We start from the raw sequence: 18760 nt of genomic DNA, 5'->3' as shown, positions 1-18760 counted from the left end.
CACAACACTAATTATGGTGCTTCTCCCACCATGTCTGCGGAGTTATTTCATAGTTGTACTTAGTTTCTTTTAAGCCAGCTTGAATTAATCTGGAGCTACCTCTGCAAACAACTTATTTAGAGAGTTTTTTTGAAAAATATACTGACAATTAAATAGAAGTCCCATTTGTAAACAAACATGAGAGTGTCTAGATCACTTCTTTTGTATTCAATGATGTAAAATAAGTAGTGACCTTTACCCTTTTATGTAAAGTAAAAGGACTATACAATGTTTCCTACAATCAACCGGAAAACACAAGAAGAAATCAGTCTTCTTTGGTAGACTACAAGTCCTATATCCAAACAGTTTGATTCAACAAGAAAGTAACTCGGATTTTCGAAAGTGACTAACTTTCACAGCACAGCCGAAGAACCTCCTCCCCGTGTCACTTCCTTCAAAAGCCACACACCTGAGAGGCTTGGTATCGTGAAGAAGACAGTAGAGAGGACGGTCGAGCTCTTTGCCACAGAAATCATGGTCTTCGATGGTGTCAGGGTTCTCCTACAAGGACACATGAATGTTTAGAGCTCAGATCTTTTGTTTGGAAAACAAACCCCAGTTCAACGCTCCGCATGTAGCAGGAAATCACCTACCTAGAAATCAAAATCCAGTTCAAGGAAGTTCAAGCCTTCCTTCCTCCCCTCTTGTCTGAACTTTTGTGTCGACATGGCCCAAAGGATGTGAGCAGATGCGATGCCGTAGGCGGCGTCGAATTCGAGAGGAGAGAGAGAGAGGAAGAGATATAGTGAGAGAGCGAGAGGGAAAATGAAGGCGAGGGACTTCGATATGGTCCGGCTCGACCAAATACTCCACCTACTTGCCAGACCCACCAACCCCCACCCCCCTCCCACGCACCTTTTTTGCGCTGGGATGGGAAGGAGCCATTTACCGTTGTCAGTAGTTTCAGCTTTGGCGAGCGAGTACACAAAATTTCTTCCCTCTCCATAATTACTCCATAAATACATCGTTATGTGCGTCTTCCCACCCGAGTCACTTGCTCTTCCGCTCCCCTTCTCTGGTTCCTTCCATCTTTCTTGCTTCGTCTTCTTCACTCTACAGTCCACATAGATGGATGTACGATTCGCCCACTTGCTCTGAAATACAGTAATTTTTTCCCCTCTGCTTAATACTTACGCGTTGCGCACTGTCTTTTTTAGATGGATTCTTGTTGTATGTTACCCTCTTAATTTTAGTTTTTGTGTTAATATCCTACCCCTTTAAAGAGGTTCTATAGGGGAATAATCTTGGAGGACAACAGTTGATTTTTTTCCAGCTAGTTCGTTGCAAGAGCTTGTAGATTTGAAGAGGTCTGTGCGTGTTCTTTCATTTTTTACAAAGACACTAACATCAATGGATATCACCATATCAGCATTCTCTCCGCTCTGTCTTACTCGTTGAAACAAGCGTGTATCAGTGATATACAGTCCTTTAATTCTTTGTACCATTAGCGGAGTGTTGAAATAAATTTTTCTTTAATAATTAATGAACCCGAGTCTTATATATTGTTACATTTCGCAGACAAAGATGGCGTGTGATGTTTGCAAGAACCTCAACTGTCCCGGTGTTGAATCTGATGTTGCCCAATCTTTCTTGATTGTGTCTTTGCCTCGTTGTTATGAGTCATGCCTGGTAAGTTTTGCTACCAAATCATGCGTGGCCAGTAAAAAACCTTCGTCACTGTATTTGTTACAGTTATCTTTATTTAGCAGTCAGCAACCACACGTATTCCTTCAGAGCAAACTATACTGCGCATTCTTATTTTTATTTTATAGGCCTTGATGTTATTAGAAGTTCAATTGTTTTGTATAGGTTTAATTAAATATCATAGATGTTGCCTGTGCCCGTGCCTGAAAGCCAAGAAATTTCAAGGAAAAAAACTCTTTCATGCATTTTTTTCTTCTGAAAATCAGTAAACATTTATATACCTTTGTCTTAATTTTACTTTTATGCAGTATGTCCCATGCTACTACCGAAACCAGGTCCTTTTTTGATCTCTTTATGGAAAGATGAAGCTTTCGAGGATGGTTTTGTAGATGAAGATTTTGACCTTGTGTTCGGCACTATTGAGGAATTGTCTTACAGGATTAAGTTTACAGATGGCAACCACAGGTCTAAGTTTCATGGACCTGGATGGGAAAAGTTGATACGTGACTATGATCTATTTTATGGTGATATTATACAATTGGATTTGCAAGCAGAAGATTTCTTCTTTCCCATTGACTTGATGTTGAGTGAATCTCGAGGAGGTCACAAAGCGTTTCCCAAACCTTCCGTTGGTATGTTCTGATCACTTATCAATATATGTTCTGGTTTAACATTTATCTATTATAATTTTACTGTGGTATGCCGTTGATATTTATGTGCTTAATCTCTGTGATATAATGTATTAAATCTTTCTTTGTACTCACAATGTAGTTTAAAACTGTAATTTCCCTTTTAAAAGCCAATATTCGTTTATTTTAGTTTTAACTGCTCTATTCATTGCTTCACACATAGTGGCTAATACATGGTTGTATTTATTTAGCCCTTGAAGGCCTCAGTTTATCAAAAAGGAGCTACATAGACGAGACAGTCTACACCCGGGGCATACAACTTTCCTATATCGACATGGTTTGCATGATTAAACTAGTCCTAAATGCTAAACACATCCCTGCCATTACCTTTGTGCACTGTCTATGTTTCACCAAGGTTCACACAGACCGTTTGGTACGTCGTTGTTTCTTTCTCTAAACCACAGTCAACATGCGTGTCTTCGTAATCTAATGCCAGAATAATTTGTTATTGTACAGAAAATCCCAGCTATTGTTACCAATGATCTTAGGATGAAGCTTGGATATTTGCCTCTCAAGGGCAGCATCAGTCTTGTACAAATTTTCAGCAGCGTTGATTTGGCTGGCACCTACTGTATACACAAAGATGGAAGGATGGCGATCACCGGGATTTTTGCTTTTGCAGATGCAGCTAGGCTGACAGTTGATTGCATTGTACTCATCAGTATCCAGTGGCAGACTGTGCACGTGCAGGACTCGCTCTCACTTGTGATCACCGGTCTTTACAAAAAACGGACTGACGCGATATGTGTACGGTGATGGAGGGATGGCATTACACCACATAAATTTTAACTACTGTGGTATTAAGTTAAGTATCGTACGTGTGTTATTTCAAACTATGAGTGCAGTTCAAATCCTCATAGTACATACCTAATAGAACTTATCAGTTCAAATTCTTATTCAGACTATGGTACTGAAAGCAGATGCAATCCTAAACGTGGTTGTCGTTGCTGTTGTTGTTGTTGTGGGTGTGTCTCTCGGTTCAGCATGTTTGCTCAGAGAGGCACTTGAACCTAGTGCAGGTTCAGTCTTGTGTTAAGAAGACTCATGGTCATGCCTCTGTGCTATGATTAGCTTAGCTGACTTTGTGCAGTAAGAGAGGCACAACCGTGAAGTTAGTCAAGGCACGGTCATATATTATAAGAGGGGGCGGTCGTGCCTCCCAGTTGTCATTATTTCAGCTGAGTCGTGTACTCAGATAGGCACGTTGGTCGAGCAAGCGGAGGCACGGTCCCATATTAGGAAGAAGACTTGCGGTTGTGCGTCCCATGTCAAAAAGAAGAGTTGCGATCGTGCGTCCGTGCTCAGTATGTTTGTAGTGACACGCTGCTCGGAGAGGCATGTGCGTGAATCAAGTGGAGGCATGGATTACGAGTTGTTGCCACTGTTCGATGTCACTGTTCTCGCAACGACATCACTTAAAAATACTACTTTTTTATAAATGGTGTTTTGCAACACCTCCGTCCTCCAAACCGTCTTTCCAGATCCACCGCACCCGTCGCTCCTAGATGGAGTCCAACGCTTCTAGTACCAAGAGGGCAAGGCTCGTGCCACCGACGACGCATTCCTCTGGGTGTTTGGCGGTACCGGCGGGGACCGCTGAGGGTCCGCCCACCGGATCGGAGGAGCACGGGAAAAAAACTCGTTCGGACCGCATCAGCGATCTCCCGGACATCATCCTAGGTGAGATCATCTCTCGTCTCCCCATCAGGGATAGCATCCGTACTCGCATCCTCGCTCGTCGATGGCGTCCTTTATGGCCCACTGCTCCTCTGAATCTCGACTGTCGTGAGATCCCCGCCGTTCATCTTTTTAAGCCTCTAGAAACAGTTCATATCGACAAATCTCCGTGGCGCCTCCTACCTGGGAGCTCGCCCGCGAAAGGCACTTCGGAACTCGGTGCCCTCGCAAATCTGGCATTGACGATACGACCCTTCCGGATGCCATCCTCTCCGCTCATGTGGGCGCAGTTCACCGTCTGTGCATACCGGCGTGCTACCTCCAATCCAGACCCTCCGCCGTCGACGCCTGGTTCAAATCATCCAAACTAAACAATCTCCAAGTGCTCGAGTTCTATTACATGTTCCCAGATTTCGTGAGAGAGTGTGTCATACGACCACTCACACACCCATCATCTGCGCCTTTTGCACCGGCGTCCTTCTCTCCGTTTGCATCCTCCCTACACACCGCCACCTTTGCTCTTTGCCAAATACCAGACAGTTACGTTCAGGCTCTTAAACTACCACTACTCAAGAGACTTTCGCTTGTGGACGTTGGTATATCAGACATCTCGCTTGAAAGCATCATCCACTCTAGTTGCCCTGCACTCCGGTGCCTACTGCTTACTTGGAATATGGAAAGCCGCTGCATATGAATAAACTCACGTAACATTGTAAGCATTGGAATTCGCTATGGACATGGCGAAATTGTTATATAGGATGCCCCGTCACTTCAGCGGTTGCTTAACGATATTCTCAGTAGCAACTTGCAGATAACTGTCATGTCTGCACCTAAACTAGAGACTGTGGGCAAATTCCATGATTTTTTCTCTGAATCCAAGGTCACGCGTAACCCTACAGTTATCCAGGTACCTAGTTTACAGCTGCATTTGTCCGAGTAAACAAATTTCATGTAATAGAACCTTTTGTTCAATTTTCTAAATAGTTGTGTGTGCACCATGCAGGGTTTGTCGGCAGTCGGTCTGACAACAGTGCTTCAAACGGTCAAGACTTTGCTCATCAAGATGTGTTTTGAAGTGGACGTGGCCGTTCCCCTGATGCAATGCTTTCAAAGCCTTGAGAACTTGTTTATCAAGGTGATGATTCTCACACACATTGAAAGCCCATAACATGCATACTGTACTACTTCTACTGTATGTCTTAAAAAGGCTTGTCTTACATTCGTCTGTAAATTGATACACCCGTGGCTAGAAATGTTTTAGTATTACATACACCTGTTTCTACAAAAAATCCAATAAATACCTTACACTAGATGCTCTTTCGACAGAATCTCTGTTTTTAGAGCTTAAGTATTTTCATTCTTCATGTACATCTAGGGAGGACTCTGTTGCGGAGAAACAAATACATGGCGTCGTAAGCACCGACCGTTTGTCAAACGAGATGACTTTCGTCTGAAGACAGTAACGCTGGATGACTATGAACGCTGCTTGGTAAACATTGAATTTGTGAGATTCTTTGTTCTGAGTGCAAGCAAGCTTCAGACCATGAGGCTTAACTATTGCTTCCGCCAAGACTTCACGGAAGAATTTTACGAAAAGCATCAAAAGGATCTTCTATGGCACAAAAAGGCTTCTGAACGTGCTCGCCTTATATTATCAGGAGCGTGCAAGCACCGGTTCTTTTATTTAAAACTCACGCGTGTTGAATACCTGGATTTGACGGACCCATTCAGATGTGACTGCTGAACACAGAGCTGGAGTAAGTTGTCCAAGCTTGCAGGGTTACATGTTGTTGCGCCCTTTTGAACGTGCGTTTCGTCTAAACATGAACAGACAACCCTTGTAATATTTTGTACCGTTTGTAAGCTTGCCATAACAATGCTTGATTAGAAAGTGTTGTAACTGTGCAAACGAAAGTGTTGTAACTGTGCAAACGTCAATGTTTCAGCGGAAAGATTCTGAGTATTTTACCGTCACGACACTGACTCTTTGTTAGTATAGTACCATGTTCCCACTGATAATGAAATCGTCAGTGGGAACCTTTCCAATACCGAAGCAAGTCCGTGATTGGTAGGCCAATAAAACCGTGTGTCTCGTGACATGACGGCTGTTCTTCATCTTAAGGTCAGACTTTGTCTAGAAACTTCACAACCGTGCTTTTCTAACTGAGTATCAAGAAGGTTGGTACACGTGCATGTAGAGCCCTTACTTCGGCGCCTTCTGCTCACACTTTTCTATACCCAGAGAGGGTTTATGCTGAGTCAGGCCTGGAGAAACGCCACGCCCGTGCGTGTAGTGACTCCCCAACAGTGCCTCCGGCGCGTGCATCTACGTGCCTCCATAGCTGACATAAGTCATGACTGTTAGGTGCCCGTGGAGCCAGACGCCCGCGAGTCCAGAGATCTCACAACGGTGCCTCTCCAGCAGAGCATTCTCACCCATGCCTCTGCCACCACACTTTTGTGCATCCATTGGGCTGACACTCGTGCCTAAGAGGCTTCATTTCCGCGCCTCTGGTGTTTCAATACACGTGCCTCACATGACACTTGCCGTGACCCTTGTGATTACAGAGAATACAACCCGTGCCTCCATAGCTGAGTATTCTGATCCATGCCTCTGCCACCGAAATTTTGTGCATTCAGAGGGTTGACAATCGTACGTGCCTGTAGAGACTAGACTTCGGTGCCTCCGGAGCCTGCACCCTTGTGCCTCACGTGCCACGAGCCGTGGCTTTTACGTTCCGCTGGAGACACACTGCCGTGGATCCAGAGACTTCACAAACGTCTCTTTTCACCTGAGTGTTCGCAGCCATGCCTCTGCCACCACATTTTGTGCATCCAGGGAGTTGATAGCTGGCTCTGTGGAGGCTTCAACAAGGTCCGTGCTTGTACAGACTGCAATTAGATGCCTCCACCGCCTGCACGCACGTGCCTCACATGACATTTGCCCCCGTGTCGTGGCGCCACACCCCCGTGTCTCTACAGACCGCACAACCGTGCGTCTCTAACTGAGTATTCGGACACATGCCTCTCCCACCAAACTTCTGTGTATCTGGACAGTTGATACCCGTGCCTCGTGAAGACGCACGTCTGTCGACGCCGTGACTATTCCACCACGTCTGTCGAAATCTTCTAGATTAGGTACGTATATATATTGTCATCTTTATGGATCGTAAAACCCTAGCCCTTTTCCCAGATCCACCGCACAGAGACCTGCAACGGAGGCGGCATGAGCTTGGCAATGGAGATGAAGAAGCGTGCCTCTAGCAACAAGAAGACGAGGTTCGCGGCTGTACCCGTGCCCTCTAAGCTCGTTAAGAGGAGCGGTTGTGGCTCGCCCACTGGATCCGAGAACCATGTTGAGTCTGGTCCAGACCGCATCAGCGATCTTCCCGACGCCATCCTCGGCGAGATCATCTCTCGTCTGCCCATAAAGGAAGGCATGCGCACACAAGTGCTCGCACCTCGGTGGCGTCGCATATGGCGCACCGCACCACTCGATCTCGACTTTCGTGTGATCCTTGATACTCGTTCTACCAGATCTTTGGAAAAAATCTGTTGCCAAATCATCCGCGTTCTCCCGGGCAAGCAAATCGTTCCAGAAACATACGTCGGAACTCAATGCCGACATCTTAGTTGCAACTGCCGCGGAGAATCCGTCGCTGATGGCTTCAGTCTTCCTGTATCTATCCTCTCCGATCACAAGGGCCCGATTCGCCGCCTCTGCATCCCGACAAGCTACCTCCAGTGTGAACCTTGTGGCGTCGATGAGTTGTTCCTGTCTCGGAATCTGGGCCAACTCCAGGTTTTAGAGTTCTATCATATATTCCCAAAGTTCTTCTACCCAGGGCCCAGGCAAGCACGCAGAATCCCTTCTTCTATGTCGTCGCCACCGACATCCATCTCGAGATTTCGCTCGTCTCTCCACACCATCACCTTCGCCATGTGCAAACTAGAAGACAATCTTGTAGAAATGCTTTGTCTCCCACTGCTCAGGAAACTTTCGCTGGTGGAGGTTTATATATCGGATGTCTCCTTGCAGAAGTTCATCCACCACGGTTGCCCTGCCCTGCAGTGCCTGCTGCTTGTTTGCAACAAGAAATTCTGCTGTCTAGGAATAAACTCAGATAGGCTTGTAAGCATTGGCATTCGTTCTGACGAAGGAAAACTGATCATTGAGGATGCGCCTTCCCTCCGGAGACTGCTACATGATTATGTAGATGCACAACTATAGATAACAGTTTTGTCCGCACCAGTGTTGGACACACTTGGAAAAATTTCTGAATTACCCAACGAAACAAATATCGTCATTGGGACTACAGTTATTCAGGTACTGCCTCTGCACGTTACTTTGACCTGCGTTATTCAAAAGCACTTGAGATTCACATCCACGAGCTAATAATATCACGTTATGTGCTCAATGAAGGGTCTCTGCATAAGTAGCCTACACGCGGTGCTGGATTCCTTCAAGACCTTGTTTATCTCACAGACATGCTTTAATCTGGATGAGATTGTTGACTTGCTGCGATGCTTTCAATGCTTGCAAAACTTGTTTATCGAGGTGATGATTTCACACACGTTGAAAGCCCACGCATAATATGCATAATATACTGGCACTAACTCTTAAGTCTGCTATTCTCGTGTGTTTAGGGGGGAGGATGGGATCAAAGAGGTATAACAAATGAATGGCGCCAAAAGCAGCAGGTGTTTCTCAATAATCATGACATTTGTTTGAGGACATTAACGCTGGAAGACTATGAAGTCACAAATGCAAACACTGAATTTGTGACATTCTTTATTCTCAATGCTAGGATGCTACTGACCATCAGGCTTAAGTTTGGCCTGCGCAGAGATTTCACTCGTGAATTTTACAAATGTCAAGAAGAGGTACTGCAGATGGACAAAAGGGCTTCTAATTGCGCAGAGCTTAAATTAACAACAACTTGCGAGCACATGCACATGGACTTAAAAAACACAGGTGTTGAATATCTGGATTTGCCAGATCCATTCAACTGTGGATGCTGAAAATAGGTCTGAAGAGATGTACTTGCTATATTGAATGAGTGCATTGTGTAAACATGGTCAAGCAATTATGTACATGCTTTCTGTTTTCAATATCGATCATATGTTTCTGGACCCTATGATAAAAGAAATCAGCTCACACAGATGCTCAAAAATCAAACTAGTATCCTCTTGTTTATCTCAGTTGCTTGGCATGAAATTCTGTCTTTTAAAAGCAACATGCGTCCACTGCAAACCTGCAACTGTTGCAACCACGCCTCTCCGAAGGACGTCCGTGCACCCCACAGGAAACGAACGTGCATCAAGGGGTTGTGAAAATCATACGTCCGTGTGAACACGTCTCTGAAAACATTTGGAATGCTGTGATAATGACTTAAGGTCAGCAACGAACCTCCAATCACTTTTTAGATGCTGGGTTTCCATTCTCATTATCATATTGAACAAAACTGATGCATCCGAAGAATTCGTCAAAGCGAAAGATTACGTGCCCCTTTTAATTGCAGACACCGTGTCCCTCCGAGAGACCGTGTCAGAAATGAACAATTCGAAAAACAATAGCACGGTCTTGCGTCATTTAAACATACACCCGTGCCTCTCTCAGTGAAAAAGCAACTTAAAATGTACGAAAATTGAGGCACTTCACTACATTTTCACCTTGGATAACCGTGCGCACCGTGGCTTCACTCCACTGTCCCTCGGAGTGGCCGTGTCATGCGAAAACAACTAGGAGAACACAACTAGGAATGGCTGTGTCATGCGAAAACAACTAGGAGAACACAAAAGATGTTTGTGCGTCGTCCGCATGTACAACCGTGTGCCAACCATCCGCATGTACATTTAGAATACATAGGCCTTTCTGTGCGTCTCATTCTCATCCTTACAGGACGATGTGCACCGTGGCTTCACGTCCCTATCCCTCCGAGAGACCATACTAGGGAAAAATACTTCGGAAAACAGAAGCATGGTCGTGCGTCATGGATGTGCACAACCTGTCTCAGTGAACGCCTCACTGAGAAAATTTTGAAAACAGAAACAAAGCCGTGCCTTATTTGCATGTAAGTTCGTGCGTGTTGGGGCCATCCGTGCGTGCCTCTATGCTCTTAATAAGCCTATGGTCTTGTCTTTGCCGTTGTACAGTAGCCCCATGTCAGTGAGCAGGCGCGTATTATAACTGTCTGTTCTGTTTTGTGCCAACCCAGACCGCTCCCTCCCACTCACCCGCTGTAGCGTTCATCGTCTCTTCTCTCTCGATTCTCCCTCTAGATCCAGGGTTAGTCTATTTTCTCTTAATTTCTATGTGAATTTTTCGCTACGGTCCGTTTTCCTCTCTGTTGGTTTTGTCTCTCCGTGATTGAAAGCGACGCATCTGCGTTGTTATGCTAGGAATTGCCTGGAAATTCATTGTGATCTAGACCAAATCAACGCAGTACGAGGCCGGACCTGTACACGGCCCGTGCCTCTTAGGGGTGGGGTTGATTTCAAGTCGGCGTTTGTGCTTGAGAACGCTACGAGCTGCAGCGACCTGCGGCGTCCAGGTCACAAGTGAGCGATGAACTTCGCCGAGGGAGGTTGGTAGTTTAAATTGAAGCCCGTTAGGTCTTGCAAACAACGGCGGTGGCCGAAAGTCCAAGCGAGTGGCCAGACGTTGAGCTCTATTGCTTAACCGGGCACAGGGTGCTGGAGGTCGGCGTTTGGGGTGCTGTTGACTGGGAGTCGGCATCTGTGCTTGAAGATAGCGTTTGGGGTCCTGTACGCTGGAGGCAAGGTTAACGTTGATGGATCACCCGTTTCAAATACCACCTAGCCACACATGTTCCGGTGGTTGGCGTCGGCGACGGTGGCATATGGTCGCGGATGACGTTGTTGCTGGGTGCAGCTCCGACCAATTTACATATAATTTTAATGTTACAAACACTCCTTTGAGCCGCCTGATGATAGATTATTGTTTCTCCTTTTTGCCTGTCTTGTCTTGAAATATACATTTACTAAAGCTGCTTTTAAAACCAAGCAGCAGAAATCCTTTCACTGATTGACATTGACAACCAAGATTGTGAACTGCTCTAAGAATAGTCAATACTGAATTGTGATGAATTAAGCAACCATTTTTGGAAAATAAAATGCTGATTTAATTAAATTCATATTTCCTCTGTTATTACATATCCCATATCTAATGTTCACCTTCTAATCAAAAGTTGTGCACATGTCTTTTTAGGAAATTGCTTGTGAACGACTATTTATGTAAAAATGCCGGTTTAGCCGAATAGTTTTTCAAGATAATAAAATTTTCCTTGTGTTGAGAATTTCATATAAACGTTGTTTTGCAACGTATTCTAGGGGAAACCATGTGCTGTGATATATATATATATGTACCAACTTCGGTTGCTCCGGACTGGAGTCAGGCGTTCTTCACAGCGCGATAACAGTGCATCTTCCTCGATGCTTCAAGACATGCCTAGTAAGGAGAAATTTTTGCCACCCCATGCTGCCCATCAGTTACTACCAACTAGTGTATCTTTCTGATGAAGGAAATAAGAGTTTCTACCATATTGTTTGAATGGAATGCCTTCATTTAAGCATTTAATGATATGTTTTTAATTTTTGATGTACCTTGTTTTATCAAATAGCAACCTGTTGAAAATAATTGGTACATATATGATAAGCGCTATCTGTCTTGGTTATACATGCCTGGTAAGATTTTTTTTTCTTGCGCAGTATGTGCCATGCTATTGCAGGCAGCAAGTCACTTCTTCAATCTATCGGTGGAAAGAGGAAGCATTTCAAGAAGAAGGAAACCAAAGAAATCCAGTACTGATCACCAACGAGGATCTGTCATATGAGATCTACGTCACCAATGAACCTAACCGGTCTAAAATTCATGGACCTGGCTTGGAAAAGTTAATCAGTGACTACGATCTTCATTATCGAGATCTAATCATCACAAACCTGGATACTGGAAGTCTGTCCATTGAGATAGATCTGAGACTCAGTGATTCTCGAGGAGGTCACAGGCCCCTCCCCAAACCATCACTAGGTAAGTCCACCAACTTCCATCCTGTTTTATTAACTACGTTTATCACCATACTTTGGTGCTCCTACCCCTGTCCACTAAATTAATGACATACTTACAGTCAAAGTTACTTTGAAAACGTTTTATGCAATTCTGTTGATTATCATCCCAACTTGATCACATGCATTGAATTTAACCATTCATTTTAAACTTAAATACCGAGTTCATCTGTTTAAACAAATTTGTTTGAAAATGAGTTATTTTTTTGCATGCAGCTCTTGATTTTCTAAATGACTCGGAGAGGGAGTACATTGGGAAAACAGTGTTCGGTCGAGGCGTAAACCTCTCATACAGACAATTTGGACAGATGATATACTATGTGTTTGAGTCTGACGACTTCCCCACCATACCCTTTGTGCAGCGTCTAAACGTCACCAATGTCATAAATGGTCGTCTGGTTAGTCATTGAATATTTGTTTTGATCCACTGCCATGGTTTTGTTTGCTATTTTCGATGTTTTATGTCCTTGTACATTGATTTTATCTAGTAATATCGGTACAATCTGCAGAGAATCCCGTCTGCCGTTGTGAGGCTTCTAAAGATGAACCTGGGATATCTACCTCAAAACGGTGGTATCAGCCTAACAGAGATGTATGATGCAATAGACATGAGCACAACGTACTCCATACGAACTGACGGCAGAATGGAGGTGACCGGTTTTTCAGATTTTGCCCGGGAAGCTCAGCTAAAGGTTGGTTCAATTGTCCTTGTCACAATTGAAAAGCGGTGGCCAACATTGGGAAACATGAAGCTGCTGCGGATGATGATCAACGACCTTTCCTGATAGAGCGTTGCCGGTGGCTATACTTCCTAGTTCAGTAATTTATGTCTATTTTTTGAACAGCCTGTACACATCAGTTTTGTTATTTAGTTATGTCATGGTATGTAACTGAGCATATAATTATGTCCAAGAGGACGGTGGTGAAAATTCCCTGTCAAAGAAGGTGAAACACATACGTGGGTTACTTTATTTATCTCTGATAATAATAAAGGGATTCGCTGAATAATAATGGAGGATGAATGGCTGCGGTGAAGTATGTTTCAGAATAGTTTAATGATGTTGCTAGCTCCGCACGTCAGTAGTATACATATTTTTCACTATGGTGCTCCGCAGAATAGCGTCATGCCAAGTAGTTTGTTGCGATGAGCTCAAGCATACACCTCTGTCAACCGCACAACACTTCTCCTAAAAACCTAGCGCCTTCCCCTATGGCTCAGTCACCTTAAACATCCATGACTTCACATAGGTTCATGTCCGTGCCTCACGTAGCATCGTACATGTGCCTCTAGCTGTGCTACTCGCTGTATAAGTGTGTTTCGCAGCTGCATGCCTACGCCCCTCGTTTCTTCTCGTTGTTGCATGCCCATCTCGTACTTGCAACTATTTCAGAGATGACCATGCCTGTTGAGTCGACACATTCATCACTCTCAAGACCGTGCCTCTTCAAGAATAATGACCGTGCTTGTAACAATGCAGCATTACAGGTGATACATTCAGGACACATTAGGGACCACCTTGCCACTATTTCAGACATGACCGTGCCTGTTCAGTCGTCACATTCATGCCTCTCAAAGTTACTTGAAAAACATTCCGGAAAAACAGTAACGGACGCCTATTGTCAATCCTCACGTCACGTACATTCGACGTTCACTCTTTCGTCACAAAAGTAATTGCCGTGCCTCTGCCACAGAACATATAAGTGTAAAACGATTATTCCTACACTTGTAAAACCCGGAATGCCTTGGATAAATGTCGAATCCCACCTTGCGGCAAAACCGTGGAGGCCGGTGCTTCTCAGGAACACATCTGTGGCTTGTTGCGCATGTAGTTGAGTGCACGGCTATTTGTTCGTGCCCGTGCCTCACGTAGCACCATAGCACGAATTGACGTCCGTGAATCACGTAACTTCATTTCCGTGCCTGACGTAGCATCGTATCTATGCCTCTACTTGCGCCTCTTGTTGTATAAGTGCTTCTTGCAGCTGCATATCCACGCCTGTCGTTGCTTCTCGTTCTTTCTGTCCATCTCGTAGCGTCAGCTGCAATAGTGCCTGTGAAAAAACACAACACTGCTCCTACCAGCGAATGTATCACTGAAAACAATTGCCACTCCCAATGAATGTACCACGCTCGTGTGTTTGAGAGTTAAACCAGCCACTTCAAGCATGCTTCTCTTGGTCAGATACTTGAGCCTCTACATACTGCCCCTGCATGCCTCACGAGATAAATTGTAAAAGTTAACATTTGACAGCAAACTACGCAAGACAACGATCATCTCCCCGACTTGCTGGAGATACGACGGTTGCTAAAAACATAACTGCTGATTTAATTTTTATTTTTCATAAAGAAAAACCATGATCAAAAACCCAGGATGTGCACAACCGCACCACCAGGGAGATGAAACCACGATCCAGAACCCACGATGTGCACAATCGCATCGACAGTGAGATCGTGCACTCCTTTGCTGCTTCCCCGCCCTTAAATTTAGACTTCCGCCGCGGCTTTCTTACACACAAACAACAGAAATCACCATTGCGCTCCCACTCATTGTTCCCCACGAAAAACCAGGTTGCAGGAGGACCAACTACTCCAGGCCATGGGATTCATCAAGGAATTCATGGAGGTGCATGCCCACGGCAACACCAAGTTGCACGTGATCCACACCAACGACTTGCACAAGGCGGCGACCACCATCGAGCAGTACGAGCGACACCTCGAATTCGAGCGCCACAAGATTGTCGGAGTTGATGTGGAGTACACCAACGACGTTGGCGAAGATCAGAAACCAGCCCTCGTCCAGCTCTCCGTCGGCAAGGATCATCCGGTGTTGCTCTTCCAACTGAGCGCCGCCGACAAGAACTGCACCAGGTTCGACAACTTCCTCACCGACCCCAGATACACGTTTGCTGGCTTCTCCATCGACGGCGACATAGAGATGCTCGGGCGCGTCGGACTAGAGATCGCCCACTTCGTCGACATCCAGAAGGAATGGAGGGTGCCTACTACTACGAAGCCTCTGGACTCCCTTGGGGATGTCTCAGGCATCATTGTCGACGACTACTACAACAACATGAAGAAGAAGCTCACCAACGCAGAGCACCAGCGCTGGGCGCGCATGCCCCTGTCCATGAGGCACATCGAGTACGCGGCAAAAGATGCTTACGCTGCGTACGAGATATGGAGCCGCCTCACCATCATCCAGGAAGGCCTCCGCCGGGCAAAACTCGAGAAGGAGCAGACCAGGAAGCGCTCAAGGTCTTGGGGCGACTATGACTACTGAAGCAGGTGGTCCCGGCCAAGAAAAGTAACTAGAAGATTGCTCACGCCATTCTAGATTTCCCGTTAGATTTGCTTTCTCTCAAGACTGCCGTTTGCTTGTTCAAAATTTAGATTTGCTTGTGTCGCAGTTAACCTTGTAGTATATCTTCTGAACAAGTTTATTTCCAGTGCAATGTTGCAGTTTTCTATTATTAGAATATATTGGCGTGAACTGAAAAATATAAACACAGTACAAATAACCTTGTAGTTTGCTTCCAGTTTACATATCTTCTGAACAAGTTTATTTCCAGTGCAATGTTGCGGTTTTCTATTATTAGAATATATTGGCGTGAACTGAAAAATATAAACACAGTACAGATAACCTTGTAGTTTGCTTCCAGTTTACATATCTTCTGAACAAGTTTATTTCCAGTGCAATGTTGCAGTTTTCTATTATTAGAATATATTGGCGTGAACTGAAAAATATAAACACAGTACAGATAACCTTGTAGTTTGCTAGTTTACATATCTTCCGAACAAGTTTATTTCCAGTGCAATGTTGCAGTTTTCTATTATTAGAATATATTGGCGTGAACTGAAAAATATAAACACAGTACAGATACTATACGATTAGCGTAACGCACAAAGCAGGTACACATAGCAATCCACAAAAATGACGAGCATGCAATGCACTAGTACCTTTGTGGATGCAGCGCCGAAATGCAGGGACAACAATTAGAGAATGCTCCTAAAAGTAGTGCACAATGTTCTAACAAACCATTGCACACAGAAATATTAAAAATCGTTCATATGGAACACTTTGGAAAAACATTTTGAATACAGAGGTAGTTAGGTGTTTATTCTCCTTGGAAAACATTGCTTACGCCCGTGACCCTCAGAGAAGAACACTACAGAGGCACGGTTGTCTGTCAATAACATCAACTAGCTACTTAAAACACCCACAAAGGCACTTCGGTGCCTCCACTCCTATGGAGACCGTGCATAAATTGACTTCACGTCCGTTAATAAGGTCGAATGCCTTCGAAGAAACATGAAACTCATAGGCCATGGCCCCCGCAATGAAAATGTGTCAATGAAAGCTTGTTGAAAACAGAGGCACATCTTCACGTGCTTGCATCACGATCCTTCGCGTCCCTACCTCCCTTAGAATCACGTCCGTGCCTCCAGTTCATCGGGTAAAACCGTACCACTGTCGTGCGTAACATGTTAAGAAAGTTGCTGGCAACAAAAACATCAGAAAACCGAGCATTACGTCGACCCCGCTGGCACTAAACATGATGTCACTGAAAACACAGAGGCAGGAGCGTGCCTTACGGCCAGCTTCCGACATATCGGGTCTATGAAGATTTACTTCCTTCTTTATATGGGAGGTGACTATCGCAGAGGCATAGGCTCCATCATTCACCTTCGTGCCTCCGTGCCTCGGCAAGAACGATGACAGTGCTTGTAACTGTAAAGCGTATCGGACACCTTAGGGACGACCTTGCAACTATTTCAGAAATGACCGTGCCTATTCCGTCGGCACATTCATGCGTCTCGCAGTTAATTGAAAAACATTCCGGGAAAATAGTAACGGACGCCTATTGTCAATCCTCGCCTCACGTACATTCGATGTACATTCCTTCGTCACACAAGTAATAGCCGTGCCTCTGCCACGGAACATATAAGTGAAAAACGATTCTTCCTACACTTGTAAAACTCGGAATGCCCTGGATAAATGTCGTATCCCACCTTGCGGTAAAACCATGGAGGCCGGTGCTTCTCAGAAACACATCTGTGGCTTTTTGCGCATGTATTTGAGTGCACGGCTATTTGTTCATGCCTGTGCCTCACGTAGCACCATAGCACGAATTGACGTCCGTGCAATCACGTAGCTTCAACTCCATGCCTCACGTAGCATCGTATCTGTGCCTCTTGTTTCGCCTCTCGTTGTATGAGTGCTTCTTGCAGCTGCATGACCACGCCTCTCGTTGCTTCTCGTTCTTTCTGACCATCTCGTAGCGTCAGTTGCAACACAGACACACAACAGTGCCTCTGAAGAAACACAGCACTGCTCCTACCAGTGAATGTATCACTGAAAACAATTGCCACTCCCAATAAATGTACCACGCCCGTGTGTCTGAGAGTTGAACCAGCCACTTCAAGCATGCTTCTCTTGGTCAGAGACTTGTGCCTCTACATACTGCCCCTGCATGCCTCACGAGATAAATTGTAAAAGTTAACATTTGACAGCAAACTACGCAAGACAACGATCATCTCCCCGACTTGCTGGAGATCCGGCGGTTGCTAAAAACATAACTACTGATTTTATTTTTATTGTTTATAAAGAAAAACCACGATCCAGAACCCACAATGTGCACAACCGCATCGACAGTGAGATCATGCACTCCTTTGCCACTTCCCTGCCCTTAAATTTAGACTCCCGCCGCGGCCTTCTCACACACAAAGAACAGAAATCGCCATTGCGCTCCCACTCACTGTTCCCCACGAAAAACCAGGTTGAAGGAGGACCAACTTCTCCAGGCCATGGGATTCACCAGGGAATTCATGGAGGTGCAGGCCCACGGCAACACAAAGTTGCACGTGATCATCACCAACGACTTGCACAAGGCGACGACCACCATTGAGCAGTACGAGCGACACCTCCAGTTCGGGCGCCACAAGATCGTCGGAGTTGATGTTAAGTACAACAACGACCATGGCGAAGATCAGAAACCCGCCCTCGTCCAGCTCTCCGTTGGCTAGGATCATCCGGTGCTGCTCTTCCAACTGAGCGCGGCCGACAAGAACTGCACCAAGTTCGACAATTTCCTCGCGGACCCCAGGTACATGTTTGTTGGCTTCTCCATCGACGGCGACATAGAGATGCTCGGCCGTGTCGGACTGGAGCTCGCCCACTTCGTCGACATCCAGAAGGAATGGAGGGTGCCTACAGCTACCAAGCCTCTGGACTCCCTTAGGGACATCGCGGGCATCCTTGTCGACGACGTAGAGCTCACCAACGCAGAACGCAGCCGCTAGGCGTGCATGCCCCTGTCCATGAGGCACATCGAGTACGCGGCAAAGGACGCTTATGCTGCGTACGAGATATGGAGCCGCCTCACCGTCATCCAGGAAGGGCTTCGCCGGGCAAAACTCGGCAAGGAGCAGACCAGGAAGCGCACTACGTCCTGTGGCGACTACGACTACTGAAGTAGGTGGTCCCGGCCAACAAAAGTATCTAGAACATTGCTCATGCCATTCTAGATTTCTCATTAGATTTGCTTTCCCTCAAGACTGCCGTTTGTTAGTTATAAATTTAGGTTTGCTTGTGTTGCAGTTAACCTTGTAGTTTGCTTGCAGTTTA

At 45.4% G+C, this 18760-nt stretch overlaps 2 protein-coding genes across 2 annotated transcripts; both read left to right on the top strand.

The window, feature by feature from the left end:
• Nucleotides 1-14731: 14731 nt before the first annotated feature.
• On the top strand, nt 14732-16539 carry LOC141021567 (uncharacterized). The gene has a single exon (XM_073497396.1). The coding sequence runs from the start codon at nt 14732-14734 to the stop codon at nt 15413-15415; it is 684 nt and encodes a 227-aa protein (XP_073353497.1). The 3' UTR covers nt 15416-16539.
• A 1401-nt stretch (nt 16540-17940) lies between these two features.
• On the top strand, nt 17941-18435 carry LOC141022011 (uncharacterized). Its single transcript, XM_073497884.1, has 2 exons — nt 17941-18093; nt 18160-18435. The coding sequence occupies exons 1-2, from the start codon at nt 17941-17943 to the stop codon at nt 18433-18435; spliced, it is 429 nt and encodes a 142-aa protein (XP_073353985.1).
• The last annotated feature ends 325 nt before the right edge of the window (nt 18436-18760 follow it).

The sequence above is a fragment of the Aegilops tauschii genome, chromosome 4 (assembly GCF_002575655.3).
Source record: "Aegilops tauschii subsp. strangulata cultivar AL8/78 chromosome 4, Aet v6.0, whole genome shotgun sequence".
Lineage (NCBI taxonomy): Eukaryota > Viridiplantae > Streptophyta > Magnoliopsida > Poales > Poaceae > Aegilops > Aegilops tauschii.
The sequence above is the reverse complement of the archived record's forward strand: the minus strand, read 5'-3'. Positions and strand labels throughout refer to the sequence as shown.

Coding starts and splice junctions, on each gene's coding strand:
- LOC141021567 (XM_073497396.1), top strand. CDS start 14,732: ATGGGATTCATCAAGGAATTCATGGAGGTGCATGCCCACGGCAACACC.
- LOC141022011 (XM_073497884.1), top strand. CDS start 17,941: ATGGGATTCACCAGGGAATTCATGGAGGTGCAGGCCCACGGCAACACA. Junction 18,094..18,159: donor ACAAGATCGTCGGAGTTGAT/GTTAAGTACAAC, acceptor TCCGTTGGCTAG/GATCATCCGGTGCTGCTCTT.